The 16,583-nt window shown below is 43.6% G+C and overlaps 1 protein-coding gene across 1 annotated transcript in view; it reads right to left on the bottom strand.

The window, feature by feature from the left end:
• Window positions 1–16,583, bottom strand: part of LOC309558417 (uncharacterized protein) — a gene marked incomplete at its 5' end in the record, with an annotated part of 112,158 nt that overhangs the window by 38,964 nt on the left and 56,611 nt on the right. Inside the window, one exon of the mRNA XM_082261491.1 lies at window positions 14,371–14,532. Within this exon, the coding sequence (XP_082117617.1) occupies window positions 14,371–14,532 (162 nt within the window). The remainder of the gene's footprint in view (window positions 1–14,370; window positions 14,533–16,583) is intronic.

The following is a 16,583-nucleotide window of genomic DNA, read 5'->3' as shown; positions in this document are numbered from 1 at the left end:
CTGAAGGGCTCAGAGAGCAGATGGAAGGGAGAACCAATCCCCTGTAGAGCAGATGGAGGGAGAAGCTGGCAGCATTGCAGGGGAAGGCAGAAGAGGATTGGTGTCTGCAATAAGGCCAGGAGGGCTGACTGTACTGCCCTATCAGCGGTTCTGCTTGTCTCCACCCCCTCCTGTAGTTTTCTGCAGGCAGCCTGTAGTGGGTGGAGCCCTCTGGGTCCCTCCCACAGCTCTGCTCATTGCACATTTGCAGCAAAGGGATGATGTCACTGCTACTTTTACAAAGTAATATCTGTGTTTAACCACTTAAGGACCGCCTGTCGCAGATTTACTGCGGCAGGCAGCCCCTCCTGTGCGAACCGACATAGCTCTACGTCGGTCGCGCGCCTGCAGCTAGATGGCGAGCGCATGCCGACGCCCTCCCGCCCCTATGCTGCAGCGGGGACTCCAATGCACGGGGCTGGCAGCTCCGATTGCCGTCTGACACCCGCGATCGTTCCCCACTGAGAGAGAAGGACGGTCGGCTGTTGTAAACACATCTGACCGTTCTTCTCCCTGGAATGATCACAGAGTGACTGTGATCCTTCTATATAGGATCACAGGTCTCTATGGTCATTTCAAAAGCCCCTCCCCCATACAGTTAGAATCCCTAGGCTTAAATTTACCCCCTTGATCACCCACTGGGTTAACCCCTTCCTTGCCAGTGTCATTATTACAGTGACAGTACATATTTTTAGCACTGATTACTGCAGTAATGTCACTGGTCCCCCCAAAAGTGTCAAAAATGTCAGTTAGGGGTCCGATCTGTCCGCTGCAATAAAAATCGTTGATCACCGCCATTACTAGTTAAAAAAAAAAAATGACATAAATCTTTCCCGTAGTTTGTAGACGTGAAAACTTTTGTGCAAACCAATCAAAATACGCTTATTTGGATTTTTTTTTACCAAAAATATGTAGCAGAATACAAATTGGTCTAAAATGATGAAAAAATTCGATTTTTGATTTAATGAGTTTTATAGCAGAAAGTAAAACATATTATTATTTTTTTTTTTTTTACAAAATCGTCGCTATTTTTTTGTTTATAGCGCAAAAAATAAAAACCGTACGGGTGATCAAATAGCACCAAAAGAAAGCCCTGTTTGTGGGGGGGGGGGGGGGGGAAGCACATCAATTGTATTTGGGAGAAGCGTTGCACGACCGCGCAATTTTCCATTAAACGAATGCAGTGCCGAATCGCAAAAAATGGCCTGGTCATTAAAGGGGTAAATTATATAAATTATATATATATTTATGTAAATTCATTTTTCACTGGCGAGCGCAGTTTTTATATATTTATATATAATTTATCTTCGTATTGTCTGCGTGTTTTCACGTTCGCGCTGCTGCTCCCAATCCTTATATCTCTCATTCACTGGGGATTATTTGGATTTATTTTGTTTTTAACCTCATTGCGCAGGACGGTTGGTGCTTGACACCAATCATCCCCCTCATTAAAGGGGTAACACCTTCCGGAGCTGAAGAAGTTAGAAAAAAAAAAAAAAATACTTTTACCTGCTATGAGTACTGTAATATGGAAATATTAAAAATAATATTTAAAAAAAAAAAAAAAAGATATAAAAAGATGATAATTAAAAAAAATAATAATCACTGACAATACGGCTAATCTCCCTCCTATGTCAGGTCTGGGGGTACAGCAATGTAGGAAGGTCTCTCTGGTAGCAGCTGTTGGGCGGCAGACTATGTCATTGGCTTTACAGTTACCTGCTTTGTAAGAGGTGTCGCTGTGCCTCATACCTCGTAGATCTGTCACTTTTCCACTTCTGTGCTCCAGGAATATTCACATTTCCCTAGGCTACAGCTGATTTCCTCAGAGTTGATGTAACATCACGATTCTCCATCCGAAACATTTTATGTGACATTTCTAAGAAACTGAAATGAAAGTGGAAGTAGAGAACGCATTCCTCACTCAGAGAGCCCCGCCCTAACCCTAGAAAAACAAATATCACTTACTGACAGCGTGCCAAATGTCATAATCACGTTTTACTTTTAACCCTTAAAACCGGACGGTTTACCCCCTTAATGACCAGACCATTTTTTTGCATTACTTTAACCACTTAAGCCTCGGAAGATTTTACCCCCTTCCTGACCAGGAGGTTTTTTGTGATTTTTTACTGCATGACTTTAACGGACAATTGCGCAGTCGTGCGACGCTGTACCTAAATTAATTTGATGTCTTTTTTTCCCACAAACAGAGCTTTCTTTTGGTGGTATTTGATCACCTGTGCGATTTTTTGATCATACGCTATAAACAAAAAAAGAGCGTGAATTTTGAAAAAATAACAATATTTTTCACATTTTTTTTTTATATGAAATTCCCCAGAAAAAAAATGTAAAAATCTAAATTTTTTAACATTTTTGGCCAATTTGTTTTATGCTACATATGTTTGGAAAAAAAAAAAAACGCAAAAAGCGTATTTTGATTGGTTTGCACAAAAGTTATCGCGTTTACTAACTAAGGGAAAGATTTTTGTTGTTTTTTTTTTTAACAAGTAATGGCGGCGATCTGCGATTTTTTTTGCGGTACTGCGACATTGCGGCGGACAGATCGGACCCTTGACTGACATTTTTGACACTTTTGGGGTTACCAGTGACATTACGACAGTAATCAGTGCTATACATATGCACTGTTACTGTAAAAATGACACTGGCAGGGAAGGAGTTAACTTTATTTGAGAGGGAGGGGTTAAGTGTGTCCCTAGGGGCGTGTTTCTAACTGTGATTGGCTGTGGCTTCATGTGTAAGAACATAGATCAACAGTCCTACATAGCGGAACCGTGTGATCTCCATTCTTACACAAGGGAGATCGACAGTCGGCTGTGTTTACATTAGCTGCCTGCCTTTCTCCCGCTGTAACGGACAATCGCGTGTGAGGGCGGACATCGGGTCCGCCCTCACACGCGCGGGGGGGGGTCCGTGAGCTGGAGCGGGAGCGCGCCTCCAGGGGCGCGCGCTCGCTCCCTAGACCCTCACAGGCTAGCGACGTAGTACTACCTTTGCCTGTGAGGGGCTGACCGTCGCAGTGAATAGTCGGGGCGGCGGTCGGCAAGTGGTTAAAATTGCACACGCTCATGGAATGGCGACAAACTTCGGTACTTAAAAAATTTCCAAAGTCAGCGCTTTAAAATGTTTTAATGTTTACCAGTTTAGAGTTACAGAGGAGCTCTTATTGCTCTCACTCTAACAATTGTAGCAATATCTCACATGTGTGGTTTGAACACCGTTTACATATGGGGGTGTGACTTATGTATGTGTTCACTTTGGCCCCTAAGCACGGAGGGATGGGAAGGGACACTTTTTTTTTTTTTCTTATTTTATTTTTTTTTTTACACTGTCCCTTTACATTTTTTTTTTTTTTATCACATTTATTGCTGTCACATGCAATGTAAACATCCCGTGTGACAGTAATAGGCAGTGACAGGTAATCTTTATGGAGGGATCGGGGGTCTAAAAGACCCCAAACCCCTCCACTGCACTTCCATGTATTCAAAATGCCTTTTCTGAAATACTTTCGATTTCTTTAAAACTGGCACTATTGGCTCCCAAGTAAACCGGAAGAGACTTTCTTGGCTTGATGGCATTTAGCGTCGGCACCCAATACCTTTTTTTAGACTGGAAGAGACGTTGTTACTACATCCAATTCTGGCTTTGTTCGGGTCTCCAGCCAGCCAGTGGATGTGCTGGCTGGTCACTCGGGTCTCCCCGGGGACACGGGAGAGCCTGGGCGAGCAGTGGGAGGGGGTTCCAAGATGCCTTCCGCTGCTTGTAATAGCAGCTGAGCAGCTGCTTAGCCGCGTCGGTTGTTAATACTAGAGAGCCAACCGTCTGCTTTAAAAAAACGGTTTCCGGGGGGGGATTCTTGTTTTTATTCCGGATAACATGGGGAATTTCTGTCACGTTGTTAGGGTTAAAATGTTATTTTATTAAGAGATTTATATCTAAACTTTAGGCAGATATAAAATCATTCAGTTCTGTTATCATTAACCACTTAAGCCCCGGAAGATTTTACCCCCTTCCTGACCAGGGGTTTTTTTGCGATACGGCACTGCGTGATTTTAACGGACAATTGCGCGGTCGTGCGACGCTGTACCTAAACGAATTTGACGTCCTTTTTTTCCCACAAACAGAGCTTTCTTTTGGTGGTATTTGATCACCTGTGCGATTTTTACTTTTTGCGCTATAAACAAAAAAAGAGCGACAATTTTGCAAAAATAACAATATTTTTCACATTTTTTTATATGAAATTCCCCAAAAAAAAAAGTAAAAATCAAATTTTTTTAACATTTTCGGCCAATTTGTTTTCTGCTACATATGTTTGGTAAAAAAAAATCGCAAAAAGCGTATTTTGATTGGTTTTCGCAAAAGTTATTGCGTTTACTAACAAAGGAAAAGATTTTTGTCATTTTTGGTGTTTATTTTTTTTTTAACGCGTAATGGCGGCGATCTGCAAATTTTTTTTGCGGGACTGCGACATTGCGGCGGACAGATTGGACCCCTAACGGACATTTTTGACACTTTTGGGGGTACCAGTGACATTACTGCAGTAATCAGTGCTATACATATGCACTGTTACTGTACAATTACACTGGCAGTGAAGGGGTTAACTTTTTTAGAGGGAGGGGCTGTGTGTGTCTTTAGGGGCGTTATTCTAACTGTGATTGGCTGTGGCTTGAGGTGTATGAACAATGATCAACGGTCCTACATAGTAGAACCGTATGATCATCATTCATACACAGGGGAGAATGACAGGCTGCTTGTTTACATTAGCCGCCTGCCTTTCTCCCTCTGCACCGACGATCGCCGAGTGACCGGCGGACATCGGGTCCACCAGTCACACGCGTGGGGGGGTCCGTGACCGCGCGGGAGCAGGAGCGAACCTCCGGGGGCGCACGCTCGCTCCCTAGACCCTCACAGGCTAGTGACGTAGATCTACGTCGCTCTGCCTGTGAGGGGCTGACCGCCGCAGTAAATAGTCGTGCGGCGGTCGGCAAGCGGTTAATAAATCATGAAATAATTATTACATACATACAGTGCCGTTCTTTTAAATGTGATGAGACCACAAAATAATGAAACAAAAAATGAAAGTGGGCGCTGTTACAAAATATTAGTAATCATCAGTGATCCTCTCCAATCCTGTGAGCATGCTAAAAAAAATAATAAATTAAAATCATACTCCCCACAATCATATACAATGTGCTAAAAACATCATAAATAACACACTTAATAACAAATGTTTTCTTACAAACACACATGTACCAGTGGTTTGTGTGCCAAAATAATATCTTAATTATGTATATATGTGAATTCTAAACATATAAAATATATTATAACACAAATATCTATAGTAGTAAAACCGATTAAATTTGTAATAATAATCCAGTATATATGTAGCACTACCCCCTGTGACCCTGTAAACCGCCCAGCCTAACTGACACTCTAGGTTAAGTCATTGTGTGTACACCTTTAAGAATTACACTGACACAATATAAATGAGTTTTGACTTGCAGGAATGCCTGTCCGCCTCCACGGGAACAGGCGCACACAGGACAGCCAAGTCTGACTCCCATCTGTATGCGTGCTCACCGGGGCCCAGCCGCCCAACTTGTAAGCTGTGATTAGCCTGGCACTGCTGTACCAATAAATATCACCTTATCCATAATTAGCATTTTTATTCTCGTAGGTGATTGTGTAGGTGGGGCCCCTGTGCACTGCATTGCCCGGGATCCTTTAACCACTTAAGCCCCGGAAGATTTTACCCCCTTCCTGACCAGGGCCTATTTTGCGATTCGGCACTACGTGACTTTAACGGCCAATTGCGCGGTCGTGCGACGCTTTACCTAAACGAAATTGGCGTCCTTTTTTCCCCACAAACAGAGCTTTCTTTTGGTGGTATTTGATCACCTGTGCGATTTTTTGATCATGCGCTATAAACAAAAAAAGAGCGTCAATTTTGCAAAAATAACAATATTTTTCACATTTTTTTATATGAAATTCCCCCCCAAAAAAATGTAAAAATCAAAATTTTTTAACATTTTCGACCAATTTGTTTTCTGCTACATATGTTTGGTAAAAAAAAATCGCAAAAAGCGTATTTTGATTGGTTTGCGCAAAAGTTATCGCGTTTACTAACAAAGGGAAAGATTTTTGTCATTTTTGTTGTTTTTTTTTTTAACACGTAATGGCGGCGATCTGCGATTTTTTTTGCGGGACTGCGACATTGCGGCGGACAGATCGGACCCTTGACTGACATTTTTGACACTTTTTGGTTTACCAGTGACATTTCTACAGTAATCAGTGCTATAAATATGCACTGTTACTGTAAAATTACACTGGCAGTGAAGGGGTTAACTTTTTTTGAGAGGGAGGGGCTGTGTGTGTCCCTAGGGGCGTGCTTCTAACTGTGATTGGCTGTGGCTTGACATGTATGAACAGTGATCAACGGTTCTACATAGTAGAACCGTATGATCATCATTCATACACAGGGGAGAATGACAGGCGGCTTGTTTACATCAGCCGCCTGCCTTTCTCCCTCTCCACCGACGATCGTGAGTGACCGACAGACGATCGGGTCCGCCGGTCACACGCGCGGGGGGGTCCGTGACCGCGCGGGAGCGTGCCTCCGGCGGCGCGTGCTCACTCCTGAAACCCTCACAGGCTAGCGACGTAGATCTACGTCACTCTGCCTGTGAGGGGCTGACTGCCGCAGTAAATATACTGTGAGCAGTCGGCAAGCAGTTAATGCTCTTAAGATGGCACTGGCTGTGAGATCATTATAACAAGGAACATCATTAGCAGGATATTCTAGTTTACACTTGTGTTAGGGGGGGGGGGGGAGACGTGGCTGAGCTGCATTTTTACTAGCACTCCACTCATGGATCCCCTGCTGAGCGTAGTGGCTCAGTATGAAAGAGCCCTTATGATGCAAAGTCAGGGGAGGATGTATGCCATAAACACTGTTTTCTGTGCAGCAAAAAATGATCCCCACTGTCACCACCCACCATTTTTCCTGCTGAGCACAATCCTGTTTAACTCGTATCAGGGGTTCTAAGTGGTCGGTGAGGAGGGGATGCAACACCTTACTACCTGCCAAATGTTCTCTGTAGAGCAATCCAGGTGCAGATCACTCTTCAGAGAGCAGTAGTGGGAACTAACCCATAAAGACTAGGCCGGGGCAGCAGTAGACTGGGGGTGCCGATGTGTGGGTGGGAATTTGGGGATGGGGGCCCCATTAGGAAGACTGTACAGGGTCCCATGATTTCTAACAGCGGCCCTGCCATCACGTGCAGAAAATATAATGCATCCATCAGAGCCCCTAGGCTCCAGGGACCATATCACATTAAATGACAGATGTATGTTATTATGCCATAGATACACCTTCCCAATATGATGAATAATGCAGTTATGACAAGAACTCACTCTCTCCCACACCAGACCGCAGCTCCTCAGCTGGCGTTTATTAAAACTCTCAAAAAACCTTGTTAAAACCCAATCTCTATGCATTTCACCAGATAGGCTTCATCAGGAAATCCTTGATGCCTATCTGGCAAAATGCATAGAGCTCAGGTTGCTGCCAGGGCCATCTTACCGAATGGGCACGCTGGGCAGTTGCCCAGGGGTCCCACCTCCCTGGGGGGCCCCACCTGCCCAGTGACCCAGCCCCAGCCAAGCATTAGTCCTGATTCATGTGTGCATCCTGCCGCTGAACTTAGCACTGCCGCTGAACTTAGCAGGTGGCAAGTGCCTGTCGGCCCAGCACTGCTGCCAGGCCACTTGGGCCATGGAGGGGGAGCCCACAACTGCAGGAATGCCTGTCCGCCTCCACGGGAACAGGCACACACAGGACAGTCGAGTCTGACTCTCGTCCCTGTGTGTGTTCACCGGACCCAGCCGCCGAACTTGGAAGCTGTCATTAGCCTGACCCTGCTGTACCAATAAATATCACCTTATCAATAATTTGCATTTTTATTCTCCTGGGTGATTGTGTAGGCGGGGCCCCAGTGCACTGCATTGCCCGGGGCCCTTTAATGCTCTTAAGATGGCACTGGTTGCTGCCTCCAGCTTCTGTGGATTACCATTGGACGTCACTTCCGGGAGTGGTGGAACGCATGCCAGCTGAGGAGCTGCAGTCTGGTGCAGGAGAGAGGGAGTTCCCAATACATCCCACAGTGGTCTTAGGGTATTTATATGCTCATAGAGCTGGTACCGGTTGGGGCACTTTTTAATGTAAGGGCAACTACTGCGGAGTTGTTTTTTATCTGACGGGTTTTAATAAACGGTGTTACACTTTGAATTTGTTATTTGTCTTCCATTCCTATTGACATCCTATATCTGAGGGCAGGAAGCTGTTATATCTGCATTATTCACCATATTGGGAAGGCGTATCTATGGCAAAATAAGATACATCTGTAATTTAACATATGGTCACTGGGGCCTAGGGGCTCTGGTGAGTGCATTATATTTTCTGCACGTGGTGGAGCACTTTTTATTTGGAAAAAGTACGTATTTTGAACGGATATTGATACATGGATCTAGATAACATCACTATTTTTTTCTTTTTTGCACTGTCATTCTATATACTGGATTATTACTCACAAATTTACCTCCTACCCCCCAGACCAATGCAAATATATGGCCAGGTGGGAGCTTCCTCCTTCTGAGTGGACATTCCTGAACGTCCTTTAAAAGGAAGGAGATCGTGCAGCCGCATGCAAGCACACCAGCGCGATCTCGGTGTGCCAGTGTCCCCCCGGACACAATGCAACACCGCTCAGCAGGAGGGCTCCGTGATTGGCCCTCCTGATCACATGATTACTGTGTCCAATCACAGACATCATGTAATGTCAATATAGCCGTTGTATTGGCGATCGGCTCTGCTTCTCCTCACACAGTGAGAAGAAGAGTAGATCTGTGGTGCCAGACGGGGATCAGTGAGTATTGAGCCGTTTTACTGCTTTTTACTCACTGATGACCCAGCTAGTGTCCCCAACATAGTGTCCCCCACACAGTGAAAACACCTGTTGCAGATTTGTCCCCAGTAAAAAAATCTGTTACAATGAACATCTGGCACATCTGTCCATGATCATCTAGTGCAGTGGTTCTCAATTCCGGTCCTCGGGACCCACCAACAGGCCAGGTTTGCAAGATAACTAAATTACATCACAGGTGATCTCATTTGCTGCTCAGTGATTGCAGTATTCTAGTCTGCATCTCCTCAGGGTAATACTTAAAATCTGGCCTGTTAGTGGGTCCCGAGGACCGGAGTTGAGAACCACTGATCTAGTGCATATGTCCGTGATCATCTGCCGCAGCTGTCCGTGATCATTTGCGGCATCTGTCCGTGATCATCTGGCACACCTGTCTGTAATCATCCGCCACACCTGTCTGTAATCATCTGCCACAGCTGTCGGTGATCATCTATCACATCTGTCCGTGATCAGCTGCCACATTTGTCTATGATCATCTGCCACATCTGTCTATGATTATCTGCCACATCTGTCCGTGATCTGCCACATCTGTCCCAGCAAACATCTGCCACATTCCAGTGATCAACATCTGTCACAGGGTCTTCAAAAATGGGATGGGTACTCAGAAATTAAATGTGTAATTTAAGCCTTTAGAACACCTGACGGTGCTACTTGGATGTTGGGCCTCTGTATGTGGCCAGGCTGTGTAAAAGTCCCACATATGTGGTATCGCCATACTCAGGAGAATGTATTTTGGGGTGTCATTTTTGCTATGTACATGCTATGTGTTAGAAATATCTTATAAATTGACAACTTTTTGTAATAAAAAATGTTTTCATTTTCTTTCCACATTTTCCTATAACTTGTGGAAAAAATAATGTGACGAGACCAACCTCGCCACATTGCATTGGAGGAGCCTGGTTGCCCGCCTGCTGCCTTTGGATTATGGACCGGCAGCTAAAGGGTTAATTTTGCAGTGCAGAAGGATTTATTTCTCCCTTTCTGCACAGCCGTTCGGTTGATTCTATCTACCAAACAAACAGCCCCTGGTTCTAATTCGTATGGATTTGGTGAATGCAGGGTGACCAGGAGGGTGTTGAACACTGAAAATATGGTTTGGACTACTACAAATGGGACAGTCATATTCAGGAAAAATGTCTCCCTTGTAATATGAAGATTTGTGTTCCCATTTGCTATGAGCTCTCTGAGCAGGAAGTCAACTCCTAATATGGTCATTACAGGAAGTTCTGAGGAGACAGGCTGTCTGAGGTGGCTCTCCATACACCTATTGTCAGGTGTGCTAATGACCTCACCTGTTGTCTGCTAAGGGAGGTATTGACACTCAGAGTAATGTGTATTGAGGGCTCATTAGGGAACCATTGTTCTGTGTCTGACTATAGTTTACATTGATTGCCCCCTGGGGCTTCTGTCTCCTTGCATTGGTCAAAGCTATCTGACCAATCCCTGTTGACTCATTTTCAAGTCCTCATTTGCATGGGCTGGAGAGGACCTTATTGGGAACTGCAACCACTTTACAATTGACCAATGGGAAAGCGGTTGTTGGGGGAAGGATGTTCCAATTTCTGTATATAAGTGTGCTGTGTTCTTCCAATAAATGTTGATGTTGTTCCTGTTTTACCCTCAACTCGGAGCTTTTGTCTCGTTCTTGGGGGAGATTCGCTGTATGCTGTTGGAGACTGATTGCTAGGAGTGTAAGCTGATGTATGCTTTTCCTGTTCGTCTGCTAGCAGCTATTCGTGAGGTTCCAGGTTGGAGTGCTATTTTGTATCCAGTTCGGGAGTTTGGTGTCCTGCAAGTAGCTGTGCCTGTCTCTCAGAAAGGGGCATATCGGTTAAACGGATTTTAACCCCTTGTCTGCTGAAACGGTCCGTTACAAATAATATGCTCAAAAGACTCATTATGCCTCGTAAAAAATACATTGGGGTGTTTTCTTTACAAAATGGGGTCATTTTGTGGGTAATTCCATTGTCCTGGTGCACCAGGGTCTTCAAAAATATGATAAGTAATCAGGAAATAAAATGTGTAATTTATGCCTTTAGAACGCCTGACGGTGCTACTTGGATGTTGGGCCTCTGTATGTGGCCAGGCTGTGGAAAAGTCTCACACATGTGGTATCGCCATACTCAGGAGGAATAGCAGAATGTATTTTGGGGTGTAATTGCAAGTTTATCTATGCCATGTGTAAGAAAAAACTTGCTAATATGATAATTTTGTGGAAATAAAAAATCTTCATTACCCAAACTATTGTGGGCAAAAAATAACTTAAAAAAACTCACTATGCCTCTTACTAAATACCTTGGACTGTCCTCTTTACAAAAAGGGGTAATTTGGGGGGTATTTGTACTGTCCTGACATTTCAGAGCCTCAAGAAATGAGATATTTAGTCAGTACATCAGGATTGATCAATTTTCAATGATACGTAACCTAGCTTGTAGACTCTATACCTTTCACACAAACCGATTATCATACACTAATCAGGATTTTTTTTTATTTTTATTTTTTTACCAAAGACATGTAGCAGAATACATTCTGGCCTAAATTTATGATGACATTTGATTTTATTGGATTTCGTTTGAAACAGAAAGTAGAAAATATTGTTTTTTTTTCAAAATATTTACTTAGATAGCAAAAAATAAAAAACCCAGTGGTGAATAAATACCTTCAAAAGAAAGCTCTATTTGTATGAACAAAATTATAAAAATGTAATTTGGGTACAGTGTAGCAGGGCTAAGTAATTGTCATTCAAAATGCAAGAGCAATGAAAGCTGAAAATTGGTCTGAGAAGGAAGAGGGTGAAAGTGAACGGTATTGATTTGGTTAATCGGTTTTACTAATATAGATATTTGTGATATAATATATTTTATGTTTATTGTTCACATATATACATAATTTAGATATTATTTTGGCACACAAACCACTGGCACATGTGTGTTTATAAGAAAACATTTCTTGTTAAGCGCCGGTTCACATTACCGCGACGCTACTTGCAGGGGCGACCTCCGAGATCGCGGTGCGAGCAGCGCGCCGCGACCTCGGAGCGGCCGCCACGGACTTCATAACATTGAAGTCTATGGCGGTCGCCTCCTGGTCGCCCCAAAGAAGCTCCGGACCCTTTTTCTAGGTCGGAGCGACTTGTGTCGCTCCTATTAGAACGGGTCCGCAGCTTCCCTATGGTCGCCCCAGTGTGAACCGGCACTTAGTGTGTTATTTATGGTATTTTTAGTACATTGTATATGATTGTGGGGAGAATATTTTCAATTTGCTATTTTTTTAGCATGCTCACAGGAATGGAGAGGATCACTGATGATTACTAATTTTGTGTAACAGTTCCCACTTTCATTTTTTGTTTCACATGGAGAAACTGATCCCCTTTATTTTTTTCTTGGAGCTGCAGAATGCCTGAGGGAGGGAGAGGAGGAGAAGCAGGCTTTCAGGGGCTGCAAGAAGAAAATGGAGGGGATCAATTACTCCATATGCTGCATCTGCTGCCTCTTCTATCCAGGTGTAGAAGAGGGGAGATAAAGTGATCCCCCCCCCCCCCGGAGCATTGGATGGGGTCGGGATTGTGACCCCTGTAGCTACACCCATGGTTCTGACTCAGCAGAGGGTCATGCTGGCAGGGGACAGACTACTCAGGTTGTGGCTGCTTTCTAAAGGACATGAAAGTAATGCTTTGTAAACACTTTTTTTTCTGCACATGGAATATATACAGCTAATTTTTTTTTATTTTGTTGCCCCAGAGTGGGGCTTTACTGCAACAATAGGAGCCTATTCACATCTACATGTCACTGGAATGTGCTGTAAAGTCAAGGAAAACATGGTGCACAGTAACGCATGCACCGCTGTGTGTGTTGTGTTGCTGATCATTCTAAATGACAGCCCAATGTAGGTTTACAGTAGTAGGAGACCACCCTTAGCAATTAAAGAAAAAAAAAAAAAAGAGAGACAAAAAAGGATTGGCAGATGGTTGTTGGTCAACAATGTTATCTCTATAAAAGACACAGGAAGCCAGAATATGTTCCATAGAAATTTTATTATACACATCATAAAACTGTTCAGTGCCATTGCAAACTTATACTCTACATTACTTCTTACATACAGTCTGTATGCCAGCAATCTACTAAGTGTTGGGCTCTTAGTATAGATCAGGGGTCTCCAAACTTTTCAATGAGAATTCCACTTAGTATGTTGTATGAATATGTACGGGCCAAAATAATCAGTTTTATAAATAAATAAAACCCCCTTTACATCTACCAGAGCCCCCTTATATCAGGTTCCCTCTCACAGTCCCCCCATTAGATCAGTGACCCTATCAGAGCCTCCCTTTACATCAGGGCAACCCATCAAAGTCACACTTAAATTAGGGTCCCTATCAGAGTCACTCCTTACATCAAGGTCCCAATGAGAGTCCCCCCCTCCATACATCAGGGTCCCTATTAGAGTCCAAATTACAACAGGGTCCCTATCAGAGTCCAAATTACATCAGGGTTCCTATCAGGGTCCTCCATTACATCAGGGCCCCCATTAGAACTCCCCTTACATCAGGATCCCCACCAGAATCCCCCTTTCATCACGGTCCCCATCGGAGTCCAAACTTATATCAGGGTACCTATCAGAGTCCTCCATTACATGAGGGTCCCCATCAGAGTTTGCCCCACCTCAGGGTCTCTATCAGAGCCCCCTTTACATCAGGGCTACCATTAAAGTCTCCCTTTTTTATCAGGGTCCCTATCAGGGTACCTCTTTACATCAGGGTCCTCATCAAAGCTGCCCCTACATCAGGTCCCCTATCAGAGTCACCCCCTTACATCAGGGTCCGATGACAGTCCCCCCTTACATGAAAGCCCCCTCCAGGTCCAATCAGATGCCCCCTTTACATCAGGGTGCCTTTAAAAGTTCCCCTTACATCAGGATTTCCATCAGAGTCCCCCTTTATATCAGGATCCCCATCAGAGTCCACCCTTACATTTTGTTCCCCATAGGCAGCCCCGGCAAACCTAAATCCTCAATTTGTCCACATTGAAAATTTGCCACTAACCCCAACCTCGAGCAGGATAACTCTGGTAGCTGGTCAGATCTGGCCTACAGGCTTTAGTTTGGAGACCACTGGTATAGATCATGCTGGAGCATCAGATAATGGAAACTGCCTTTATTCAGCTGCAGGCGCTACAATATAAACATTCAGCAAAAGAGAAAGAAGGATGGAGGGAGGCCAACAAAGCATGATAACTCAGAAAACAGATCTCCCCTTGGTGGTACACAACATGTAGACTCATTTTTTCCTAAAGAAGGCTCCTATTCCCGAGATCAAGTTGGAACCAAAGGAAACCACCTTGGGTAAAACACTTTGTGCAACTGACTTGAAAGCCCCAGCTACAGTGGTGACCCAATTGGGCTTCTTCAGTTCGTTCACTTCTGTTCTCAAGTCATCTATCTGCTCTTTATACATTCTGGCTGATTCATAAAAACCCTGCAAGGCGAGCGAGTTCTCTTCCTGTATAAATGACAGCAATGCAAGAGTTACAACATAATAGTAATAATCTTTAAAATATGCTGCACTATTAACCTCTAAAGTGAGCAGCTGCAAGCACCACAAAATACAAAAAAAAAAAAAAAAAAAACTCTCCACATAGTGTAAAACCCTTTAAGTGCTATTTATTAAAAAAGGAATATTGCACGTACATCAAGCAGGAGTTAAGCAGGCATATCATCATAAAATCCAGTAAAAACTCAGTGTTGGAATGCAGTAGTTAGATGAGCATCAACCCGACATGTTTCCTCTCAGTAGATTCCAGATGATGTCTGTTGAGACGAAACATGTCGGGTTGATGCTCATCTAACTACTACGTTCCAACACCGAGTTTTTACTGGATTTTATGATTATATGCCTGCCTAACTTCTGCTTGATATAGGTGCAATATTCCTTTTTTTAATAAACAGTACTTAAAGGGTTTTATACTATGTGGAGAATTTTTTTATTTCCATGAGTGATAAGTCATAGCGAGATTGATGTGGGATCAAATGTTGGACCTGCCATACAATAATAAGTGTGGGAGAGCTCATTCTCCTGATGCCCATCTGACTCAATGTTGATAGCATTTGAGTCCACTTTATCTGGTAAGCGCATTTAAACCTCTATATCGGTGGCAGCTTACACACCAGACAAAACCCGACATGTTTCATCTCAATAGACCCCAGATGATGTCTGTTGAGACGAAACATGTCGGGTTGATGCTCATTTAACTACTGCATTCCAACACCAAGTTTTTACTGGATTTTATCATGATATGCCTACCTAACTCCTGCTTGATATAGGTTCAATATTCCTTTTTTTAATAAACAGTACTTAAAGGGTTTTACATTACGCAGGATATTTTTTTTATCTCTATGAGCGATAAGTCATACCGAGATTGATGTGGGATCAAATGTTGGACCTGCAATACAATAATAAGTGTGGGAGAGCTCATTCTCCTGATGCCCATCTGACTCAATGTTGATAGCATTTGAGTCCACTTTATCTGGTAAGTGCTTTTAAACCTCTATATTGGTGGTGGCTTACACGCCAGGGTGATTTCTTATTTGGATCCACAAGGATTTTCTTCTATCAGTATTGGAGTCCAATTTACTTACTTACCGCTTCAGGACCGCCCGTCGCTGATTTACTGCAGCAGAGCGGCCCTCCTGAGCGAAGGCCAACGTCGGTCGCGCGCCTGCAGCTAGGGGGCGAGCGTGTGCCGCCGCCGACACTCCTGCCCCCACTTGGCAGCGGGGACTCCGATGCACAGGAGCTCTGATTGCCGCCTCATACCCCCGATCGTTCCCCGCCGAGAGAGAAGAACGGTCAGCTGTTGGTAACACAGCTGACCGTTCTTCTCTCTGAAATGATCACAGAGCTCCTGTGATCCTTCTCTATAGGAACACAGGTCTCTGTGATCATTTCACAAGCCCCACCCCCATACAGTTAGAAACATGCCCCTAGGTACACATTTAACCCCTTGATCACCCACAGCGTTAACCCCTTCCCTGTCAGTGTCATTATTATAGTAACAGTGCATATTTTTAACACTGATTACTGTAGTAATGTCACTGGTACCCCCCAAAAATGTCAGCTAGGGGTCCGATCTGTCCACCGCAATGTTGCAGTACCGCAAAAAATCGCAGATCGCCGCCATTACTAGTAAAAAAAAAAAAAAATGACATAAATCTTTCCCCTAGTTAGTAGACGCGATAACTTTTGCGCAAACCAATCAAAATCCGCTTATTGCGATTTTTATTTTACCAAAAATATATAGCAGAAAACAAATTGGCCTAAAGTGTTAAAAAATGGTGATTTTTATTATTATTTTTTTTTTGGGGGGGGGGGGGGATGTTATATAGCAGAAAGTGAAAAATATTGTTTTTTTATTGTGTTTTAGAATTGGCGCAATTTTTTTGTTTATAGAGCAAAAAAATTAAAATCGCACATACCACCAAAAGAAAGCTCTATTTGTGGGGAAAAAAAGGAAATTTTTTGAAGTACAGCATCGCACGACCACGCAATTGTCC

The sequence above is a fragment of the Pelophylax lessonae genome, assembly GCF_965119305.1.
Source record: "Pelophylax lessonae genome assembly, chromosome: 6".
In the NCBI taxonomy this organism is placed as follows: domain Eukaryota; kingdom Metazoa; phylum Chordata; class Amphibia; order Anura; family Ranidae; genus Pelophylax; species Pelophylax lessonae.
Note: the sequence above shows the minus strand (reverse complement) of the source record. Positions and strands in the feature narration are given on the sequence as shown.